Genomic DNA, 11,183 nt, shown 5'->3' on the forward strand with positions numbered 1-11,183 from the left:
AGAAAAAGACTGTGTGTGTGTGTGTGTGTGTGTGTGTGTGTGTGTGTGTGTGTGAGCTGCTTTGTTGCGACTGTAATTGTCTTTTGACCACATTGTTTCCATATCTGGCTTTCCTCGAACTTCTTTGCACACAATTACCTTCACTTTGCCAAGCCTCTGTTTCCGAGAAGCTCCACAGACATGAACATATCCTCATGTTTTTAATCCTGAACTCAGTTGTTTGAATGATGGCATTATGCCAGCACTGACACTGGTGACTTAAGTTCGATATTTGGCAAATTTGTTATTCTTTCAGGGTATTTGACTATGCAGTTTTGCGGATGCCTGCTGTATTTCTTGCCCTGATACAATGAAAGCTATTGATGAAGGTCTGTCAGTCTGCATTTTCTTTCTGTACTCAGCAGCTCCCCAGGAAGTTCCCTGCTTCTCTGTACTTCAGCCAGTCATTTTTACCCATCACAGCAAGCTCAACAACCTAGCACTTAATGAAATGAATGATGTATATATTTATATTCAAGTGTGCCACTTAAGAGGCTAACAATAATACTGAATAGACTATTGTTCATACTTGGTCGTTAGCGTTCTCATTATTATTTTATTAGCTCCAGCTGTGTTTCCCATGCTGACAAGTCAATTTGACTGTTGTTACAGCTACACTTGTTAAATGATTTTTCTTTAATGTTTCTGTTTTATGACTTGCTTCTCATCACTTAATTTTCCACCACGACCTCTGTGGTGTTGTTATTGTAAAGTCACTATTTGTTGCCATAGAAATAGGCTACTATATATTACTGATAAGTATGAATTAACGGGAAAAATGCGGGAAAAATCCAGGAAGTAGACAAAACGTTGAAGAAGAGTACACTTGCAAGATAAATGTGACACTTTCTAATGTCACAATGGAGGGACAACTACGCAGGTTGATTTTAGCGCTGCTCATCGTGGACTATATTGCTGTCATTGTTCATTTTAGTCAAACCATACAGTTTGAAAACGAGGCGCGGCTCCAACTAGAAAACAATGTTTTGATGCATTGGATGTGCTGAATGTGCATATTAAGGCAGTACAGGAGGAGGTGCACATTATTACATACTCATTTTTAACCCAAGCAATGTGTTATGTGACTGGTTCGGATTGAGGTTCTCACTACAAACGAACCGCACCAGAAATCGTTTGTAACCAGACCAAGACCACCTCTTCAAGAAGGTCTCAGTCTGGTTGTTGTGGTGTGCACCTGAGTGTGATTGCTGTGTTCAAACCTGCCCAAACGAACTGCACTTAAAGGGCAAACACACTTGAGTTTGATTAAAGCAAACAAAACAAGGCACATCTGAAAGTCTGGGTCCGCAACTGCCTGTACCAGGGAGCAGCTAGAAAGCGAGGAGCGCTCACTCTGCAGCAAAATCTGGGGACAGACACGTCTCCAGAAGTACGCCGAACATTGACTACCAAAAAAGACTGCTCAACTTGAACAACTTGAACAAATCTCCGTTGACTCTGGGGTCTTCGACTGATGATTTGAATCTTCCACTCTCAGGTGGCAGCCCCAGTGTCATTAACCGCCTACACCTACAGTATGCAGTGTCTCTAATCTTGTCTCTGTAACAAGTGGCTGATTATAGACGTACCTTATTACTTTGGCACTGTGTTCCTTCACGCACACAGTCTTGCACTGAACAGACAAATGGTGCTACAACAGAGAAGGGACGAGAAATGAAAATGTGTTTACTTTTTTTTCTTTCTCTTTGTTTTTATTGCATTTCTGCCAGTCTAACTGACCATCTCTCTGTTTCTCTTTCCTCCTCCCCATCTCTTGTCTTCCTCAGGGGTTTGTGGTTGTTGCGGGGCGCTCAGGCCTCGGTACAAGAGACTGGTAGACAACATCTTCCCAGAAGACCCAGAGGTGAGAGGCTCAAGTGAATTTGTGTTTCTTTAGTATTGCCTTTCCGAACGCAAACAGATATGTTTTTTCTCTGAAGGTGGTAACTGTTCCTCTGTCTTCTGTATGATCATGTATAGAGATTATATGGGTCTTGCTAATGCATTTGGTCTAATCTAAACAAGGTTCACTGTCTTTGTAAAGATTAGTTTATCTTACAAGGTTATTAAGTTTAATTTAAACAAGGAGAGAACAGAACAGAACAAATGTTTAAAATATGTGAGAAGAAAATGTGATAAATAATGCGCTACACCGGATTTAATTGGAGGCTTTCTGTATGTAGTCGCTGGCACGTAAACACCGCACAGCCTCCGTACCTAACTATCTTCTTCAGAGGTGTTGTAACCATCCCACAGACCTCGCCTTTGCTGCTGTTTGAAATCTGATACAGATGAGTCATAAAGAGAATTAATTTGGGTGGAGAAGAAGGAGTTGTTTGTTGCAGAGGAAACTTTTCACAAGAGCCTCTTTGCTACTGCAGTAACCCACTTTTACCGTTCTGATCTGTGGCCAACACTGACGTACAGGACATGATGGTACAAGCAAAACTCAGTACCCTTTTTTGTGCGTGTGTGTGTGCGCACCTGCTCATTGTGCTCCAAAAAATGGTTTCTAAGTTTGGCTCTAAGCTGCCGTGGCTGAGACTGTAAGTACCGGTATCCCAGCAGCTTGGGAATAATGAAGCAGTCTGATAACATTTAGTCAAAAATTGTGTCACACTGTGCGAACGTGTGGGTGTGTTTGTACAGTACTTCTCCCAGATAATTGGTGGTAAGGTCGGTGCTTAAATATAGGTTGTATTTCCTGCATGTGTCTCCTGCACACACAAAATGTCCCCCACAGAAGTGTGCTTAACTAGTTTCAATTGGATTGGATATGATTGTAGTTTATCACTCAGAAGAGAGGATAATTTACTCTGTTAAAACCCGACAGAAACCTGCACTGTTTGTCCAAATCAGTCAACTGGAGGGTTTTGTTTTAAAGCCAGCTGCAGTATTCTGGCTGTGTGATCGGTTATGGATCCCAGCCACAGGATGTTTTGGAGGAGCAAAAAGAAGCAGAGCTATTGTGCTGTGCTGACCTCTAAAATAACCCACTGATGAGGGGATTAAACTCTTTTCACAGCATACATTTTGACTTGAAAAGCACAGGTGCAACTAAAAGCCCTGACACACCAAGCCGACGGTTGGCTGTCGGTCAAAGTCGGGCCGTCGGTGAGCACCTGTCGCCCTAGTTTTTGCGGTGTGTCCCGCACTGTCGGCACTTCGGCGTCTGCATCGGCGGCTTTACGGCCGATTGAGCATGTTGAATCAGTGGCAGAGCTTGTCGGTGAGAGAGATCACTCTGATTGGCTGTTCAGGTTTTATTTCCTCGCCCCTGTAGCGAGTGAATCTGCCTCTAGTGAAACCGCGGCTAACCAGTGCTTCCTCCTCAGGCTCTACTTCATTCAGCTGCCTGACAGATCTGCTGCTTCTTCCCACTTTAACCTGAATAGCCACAGCATGACCTGAGGGAAGCACAGCCAGTTAGCCTCCGCTAGCCTCCCAGCTAGCCCCGGCTCTCCGTTTGGATCCACCCAGAGCACCGAGCCCCGGTTTGTTATTCAGGTTAAAGTGGGAAGAAGCAAAGCAGGGTTTGTCGGGCAGTTGAGTGAAGTGGAGCCTGCGGAGGAAACACCGTGACCGTCTGGATGTAATAGTCTGTGGAGGTGCTGCGGTGCTCGGCTGCACAGATAGGAAACCCCTCGGCTGACAGGATGTACCACGCTCTCACTCTGCTACTTTGTTTATCTCATGCATTCCTCGGACTTCCGATTTCCCTTTTTGCGTTATTTCCTCTCACGCAGGCGCAGAACGTACGTGCTACTTGGCCGTCGGATGTAGTCTTTGTAGTGAAATGCAACTGACACAGGGCGACGTAAACGATGCAACAGTTGGCTTTCGTCACCGCTAGTTCTTTGATGTCGGTTTGGTGTGTCAGCACCTTAAGAACATTAAAGGTCCAGCGTGTAGGATTTTTGGGGGATATAAGCAGAAATGGAATCTAGTATGATATAATAAGTGTGTTTTCTTTAGTGTACAATCCACTGAAAATAATAATGGTTGTGTTTTCGTTACCTTAGACTAAGCCGGTTATAGGTTTCGGCCATGTTGCAATGCCATGTGTCTACAGTAGCTCAGATTGGACAAACCAAACACTGGCTCTTGATAGGGTCATTTGTGTTGGTGACAGTAGCTAGAAAAACATTTGTTGTAGAGAGGAAGAGACCTCTGTGGATAATTTGTCTCCCTTTAAAAACCTCCTGAACAGTGAACACTGAAGGAATTCAAACCTGGAGATGCTTCAGCTGGTTGCAGTCTGCGGTCCTTACTGCTAGATGCCACTAAATCCCCATAAATCCTGCACAGTGCTCCTTTAATGAGGTCCCTATTTCACATAGCAGTGGCAGGGGGCTATGCCAATTAGCCGGCATGCACCATAAGAAGGTCCTGGTCCAATCTTAAATAATGTCACAGACCCGCAAAAACCTCCACCCCTGACGACCACGGCCACACATGGATTCTAATTCTCTGGGAAACACTATGTCAAGAGTAGAAAAAGCACAGGTGGAAATGATTTCCAGTGTGTTTGAGTTTCAGAGTCCTGGCGTCATGCCTGCCGGCTCACTGTCACACGGTCATGATGACTTACTGGAACACTTGAATAGATAAGAGCCATTAGGAATGTTATTGCTCACATATTCCTGTGTGTGTGTGACTGTTTGTGTCCAGTGTTTCACAAATGGAAAAAACGGGGAGTTTTTTATGGGCGTTTTTGTAAATGATGAATGATGTTCTGCCCATACATCCCAGTTAGTATTTTTAGAGTCACTTTGCTTCGCAGAGTTATGTACAGGAAACTTGGAGTGTATAACGCCAACAAATTCTGCCAGCCCTTTTGTCAGCCCATTATATTACACACCTATCAAACCAGTGTACAGAGAGTTTACACCAGACTGTCTGTTCTTTTTGAAGGTGCCATTTCATTGACTTCATGTTTTGGCTCTTGCCTGAATGTAAACGGGGTCTCAGTGGACTATAGATGTTTTTAGCTCTCTCCTCCCCCTGACCAGACTGAAGAGCAGGGAAGTAGGTCGAAGGGGGAAGTAGAAGGTGAAACTAAGTGAACTAGTTATACTTTTACAATTTAGGTTATGAGGAGAAGTCCACACTTAAGCACACCCAATATTGCATTAGCTCGGAAATGTTTATGAAATGGAGAGTATTTTTGTTTCTCAGTGAAAGCAAACACAGCCCTTTTTCATCTTTACCAGCTGCCTCTTTGTTGAGTGGACAAAACCAGCCTAATGCACATCTCCTCTGACCTGAGAGTGATTGAATTTTCATTTTGGGTGCACCACTCCATTAGGATTCTAAACCATGTAAATGAGATCCTAAAATTGTTTATCCACTTTCTTTCTATCTCCCTCTGTCTCCCAGGATGGGCTGGTGAAAGCCAACATGGAGAAGCTGACATTCTACGCCCTGTCAGCTCCGGAAAAGCTCGACCGTATCGGAGCCTACCTGTCTGAGAGATTGTCAAGGGATGTGGCCCGACACAGATACGGGTGAGCATCGCCAGTCAATCGCCATTCAGGACAGTCTCTTAAGAACATTTCAGCTGTCTCTGCTTTGACAAGTACTGTTTGCACATTTTGTGTGTCATTTATTCTCTGCCACACATAACTGATTTAAATCAGGGCTGGGTGAGAAAACAAACTCAATAGGGGATCACAATAAAATGATACGTTTTGGACATTTTTAACTCTATGGATTGACCTAACAGCCACTTACACAGCAGAAATAAATGCGTCAACAGCCTGTCAGTCAGCTGCCTCTCCTCTCGGCGTCTGCTCTGTGTCCATGCCTGTTTGCAGGAGGGCGGACTACGCTCCACACAGAGTGGAGGGCAGAGTAACATAGCCCACCGTGTAGGGAATTAAGGATATATTTTACCAGAGTCACCGACAACAATGCTCATTATTCGCAAGTGCGACAAAAGAAAGTAATTTGATCAGTTTATCAAACACCTGTTGAACAAGCAGAATACAGACGTGCAGAAATGTGACGTCCTAAGTCATTCCATACCTGGTTTGTTTTACACAGCCACAGAACTTGTTGACACTGAAGTGCTAAAAGTGAGCTCACATTATTTTCCAAAGCTGAGGAAATTGTTGACAAAAAAGGTATTAGTTTGGACATCTCAATCAATACGGCAAATCTTTTCCATCACTTGAAAACATACCATCTCAGCAACCACACCCTTATTTTAATATGTTATAAAGCAGGCTAACGATTGTTTTTTTAAGGCAGATAAAGAATGTTTGCACAGTTAAATGTTTGTTATTCTCTTTCATATGTTACTAACTATATTCTAAAGTTTACTTAATGAAACTTTGGTTTCTCCAGGCTTCATTCATTATCGGGATACTCTTCAAACTGGCAGTATTATCAAATTATGTAGCGCGATAGATATCAATGTCGATCGATATGGAAAAAGTTATCAGCCCTAATTTAAATTCAACACAGTTGAAGCTAATACATTAAATCCTGGAAAGAATTTGAGGTTGTCTTGGTATGAAGTAATTGAAAAGTGGTGCGCAGAACAGCCTTTCATCACAGAGAGTTACGCTGACAGTCCATCAAAGAGCTTAAGATGCTTTAAAGATCTCCGTTTACAGGCCTGTCTGAAAGGATACATCTCACATGCAAACTGGGTGAGGAACTGTAGAATTGTGCCATTGCATTCAAACCACATGTGTTCTTCACACTTTTCTGTTTGTGTCATATGAAATTAGTTATTGAGCATTGCACACGAAGTAGCCAAGTAGAGGGGGAGGCAAGTTGGTCTGTTTTTACTTTTCTATTTAACAAAAACAACGTGGCTGGTGTAAGGTCATCCACAGTAAAGTTTCTGTACACTGTGTGCTTTCTTTATACGCCACAGAAGTTGTCTTTTATGACTCATGACTAGGATGCACTGTGACTATTCTCGCCAATGCAAACAGCCTGTACAGATTACATTTGCACTTGGCAGAGTCCGGCTGAAATCTGTTCAGTATGCGAGTCCCCAGAGTTCGTCTGGCGGAGCTTATCACATTTTTATTTCTGTTGCTTTGTGCAGTTAGACTTTTGGGGAAAAAATGCACATATTTAATGATCCATGTACGATATCCACACACAGATTTGATTGCCTACAGGATTAATGGTGTCATCCAGATGTTACCGTGTCTCTTTCCCCTCCTCCTCAGGTATGTGTGCATAGCCATGGAAGCCCTGGACCAGCTGCTGATGGCGTGCCACTGTCAGAGCATCAACCTGTTTGTGGAGAGTTTTCTCAAGATGGTGCGGAAGCTGTTGGAGTCAGACAAACCCAGTCTGCAGATCCTAGGAACCAACTCTGTGAGTTTTCAGTATTATATTACTTTAAAGAGTCCGTCAGGTGTTTTACGGTTTTGCTGTTATGAAACAAATAAACAAAGAAAACACTCAACATTAATATAACAACAATAACTGCTGTGTTCCTCCTTTATCATAAGCAGTTTGCCATTGGTTTAGCTTCGGGATGTTCATAAAAATCCCTCAATATGTCTAATGTCACATGAAAAACCTTTGTTATATTACTGATTTACAATCTAGTGCTGCACTCCATGACCATTGCAATGTCACTAGTATTATGTGATACACACAGACCAGACCAGCATCACGTCAAGGCCAGGAAAGAAACGTGCTGTCACATCAGAGGAGAAACAGAAAATGCTGGAAAGCTGTTCTGTAGTGTGTTAACTGAGGCCTTCACACTGAGATTTTAGGCACATAAAATTTGTGACTGTTCACTGTCAGAGGGGTAAATCTCTAAATAATGCTGGTGACAGCTACTACTGATGGATAACTAACATTAGTTTGAGTGGGAGGCTGCAGCAGTACAGTCATACAGTATAGCAGCATCAGACTGTCGTCTCCAAGTAAATCTAAGCCTGTAGTTCCAACAGTTGCCTGGTAAGTCAATCGAATATGCCTGTTTAATTGAATCACCATGTATGATCTGGACATCTATACATGTGTAGATGTGTGGATAAGTTATATTCGGCCACTTTCTTGGGCATTGATACACCAGGAGGGAGGTAGCCTGAGGGGACATGATGGCAATCAGTCTTCATTTATTGAAACAACATGAATGCTCAGATTCAGGCAAGGTCGCAAAAATAATTATCAGACATGTCGATGAAACAAACATTTGTTTAACAAAAAAATAAATGCACATGAACTTGTCAAAATTGTGTTCCAAACATATGCCAAATTGCACTGACATCTATTTCACCTTCAGTTTTCGATCCCCCAAAAAGATGCACTGCCATGACGTTCTGTGAAGTAACCGTATGTGCCGCTCTGATCTATTGACAATGAATACCTTCGCATTCACACTGGTGCTATTTGGTCCGCTTTAAACGAACCCTGGTCCGCTTCCACGGAAAGTTCGGTTCGTTTGTAGTGGTGTGAATGCTCATTCGAACTCTGGTGCGGACGAAACGAGCGAAACCTGGTCTGCTTGAAAACTGGGGATCTCGGTTCACTTGCAAGTGAACCCTGGTGCGGTTCGCTTACAGTGGGAAAAACAAACGAACCAAAGAGAGGAAGTGAAGTAGAGCGCAGTGCATTTTGGGTAGAAAAAAACAAAGCCAACAGCGCAAACCAGGAGAAGCAGAGGTAAAAAAAAAAAAAAAAATGGCTCGTGGGCAGACGTGGAGTAGTGAGGAGGTGCAGGCGCGTACCCCAAAACTGCATAAGTTTGGTGTTGCTCCATTGTTTTTGTGGTGACCAAGCCAGTTGAAGGGTATGGATTTCAGTTTTCGGTCCTGGCCAATCGATGAGCTGGGTTTTCTTCTTCCCCATGCTTGTTTTCTTCCTGGTCAGTGGTTGTTTTGGGCAACACCGCCCCCAGACGAGCAGCTGTTATTACTGCGTGACGTTGTTCAGGCGGTTTGGTCCGCTTTAAAAAGTGCAGTGTGAAAGTGAACCGAACTAAATGAAGGTGTGAAATTTTTCGGCATTCTCCGCCCAATCGAATGGAGTCCCCTGTACTATCCTGGTGGGAATGCAGCCTACATGTAGATAGTTTCCAGCAGGAATGTCTAATGAGCAAGTAATGTTAGCAAGTGCTAGCAGTTTGCTTTTCCACAAATGTCAAGGAAGTGCATGTGTAATAATGTATGGCTGTATCACTATATAGGCCTATCCATTTTAAATAATTTGAAGTCATGGAAATTGGGTAAAGTTTTGAAAACTCATTGGTAAAAATGTGCGGGAACTCTGTAGCTAGGACCAAATTGCATTGTGGAAGAATATCAATCATTATTTTGAAATGCAAATAAAATGCAGTAGACGTTTTTGTTCAACTCAACTCAACTCAAATTCATTTACAAGGCACATTTAAAAATGACTCACGTTGACCAAAGGACTCTGGTATCTACAAACTTACATTACCATGACAACTGAAAATTGCAGTAAAAGTTGTGGTAAACATTAAGGACATTAAGCGATTTATTTAACTTAACTTTTAAAAGTTAGTTGTGTTCAGGAGGGAGTAACTTTGCCTAACTTTATGTCTGCATTATTAACTTCAGGTAGTTTTCAAATGATTTATAGTTTCAATTTACTGCAGTAGCCAAACATGGACAGTTTTGTGCTGTAAGGATAATCTAATAAGCAAAAAAAGAAAAGCCTCACCATAAATTCTCCTTTTCAAGAACCATAAAAAACCTAAGACAGCTTGTTTCACTGATACAAATTTAGACAAATGCCCCCATCCTCAGACTGTTGGTCACTAATGTGTCTAATGTGCCTCAGTTCCTAAGCTTTTCTGTCCATCATATTCTGCCCATTTCAGTGGATTTAGGGGTATTATCTAATCAAAAGTTGACAGGGTGCATTCACTTTCCTGATGTGATGGCACAAAGTACAAGATGTTAACCTTGAGAGGAGCACTGCATCAGTTTATGAGGAAGATCAGGGCTCGGTAAGAGAGTGGTGGGCAGAGGGGGGGTGGGAGTGATGAGTTTCCTCTGATGTGGGAAGCCGCTATCAGCGCTGTCAGCTGGGTCAGCAGAGGACACATAAAGGAAATCAGATTAGCTGCAGACCATACTGGCAAAGCTCCGCAGTCATCTACACAGATTGACGAGGCACGCCAGCCTCTCACTCATACTGTGCATGTAGTCAATCTCCCTTGCACACACTCATGGGTGTGTGTTCGGGACAAATGCAAGGCCATACGGTGATCCATTCATACACACACACGCACGCACGCACGCATGCACGCACACACACATCGGTGCTGTGTAATTAATTGTGCATCACGGTGCTGTTTACCACGATCAATAGAGGAATTTTGCAGCATGTGCTGATTTAAAGCTTTGCATCCAGTGCCTGTTGTTGAACATTGTGGAGATATTGATTAGGGTTAGTTTTGCTGTAATTGTCCAGCCCGTACATGCACAACACTGAGCCTCCTCACACTGTGCAAACAAATGCTGTAGCTGTAGTAGGTCTGGGTATCATATACAAAATTACAATACCAGTGCCAAGACCAGTACCCTTAAAGTGACACAGACTTCACCACACCACAAACTGTATGGGATGTAGCTGCTGCTGGGGAGTGTGAGCCCCACGCCAGGGACAGTTGGTGAGAGTCCACCTGGCTGCATGCACACAGAGACAGGGCTAACTGTTAGCATCACATAGCTAACAATACCTGATATTGTTTACAGGTTTAACGACAGTTTTAAGCTGTTTTGGTGTTGGAGTGAGTTTGTTGGGACCCTTAAATGGCTCTGTGTTGGATGTTAACTTGTGTTGACTGGGCAGACATTGAATCGACTGTTTACTCTGGTAACAGCAGCAACAGAAAGTTTACTAATGAGGCAGGGAGTCAGGATGGTCCGGGATCAGACCTCTGACACAAAAAGGATCAAATGCAGATGTTGTTTGATTGGAGAAGTTTCGATGCTAGGTGGTACTGGGTAGGGGTGGGCAATAAAACGACTATGTATGATTATCAATATATTTTTAAGCAAGATATACATTTAGACAACACCGTTTCTATCGATATAGGGTCAAGTTGTATTACATGACGTATATCTTCTCTCACATTCTCTGCACAGCTCCGCCTCACTCACTCACTCACTCACTCACTCACTCACTCACTC

The 11,183-nt window shown here is 43.0% G+C and overlaps 1 protein-coding gene across 1 annotated transcript in view; it reads left to right on the plus strand.

Moving 5' to 3' along the window:
- The window catches only part of LOC126398709 (protein EFR3 homolog B), a 53,273-nt gene that overhangs the window by 13,268 nt on the left and 28,822 nt on the right, over positions 1–11,183 (plus strand). The window contains exons 3-5 of the mRNA XM_050058261.1: positions 1,827–1,903; positions 5,419–5,546; positions 7,230–7,380. Coding sequence (XP_049914218.1) covers positions 1,827–1,903; positions 5,419–5,546; positions 7,230–7,380 — 356 coding nt within the window. The remainder of the gene's footprint in view (positions 1–1,826; positions 1,904–5,418; positions 5,547–7,229; positions 7,381–11,183) is intronic.

The sequence above is a fragment of the Epinephelus moara genome, chromosome 12, assembly GCF_006386435.1.
Source record: "Epinephelus moara isolate mb chromosome 12, YSFRI_EMoa_1.0, whole genome shotgun sequence".
Taxonomy (NCBI): Eukaryota; Metazoa; Chordata; class Actinopteri; order Perciformes; family Serranidae; genus Epinephelus; species Epinephelus moara.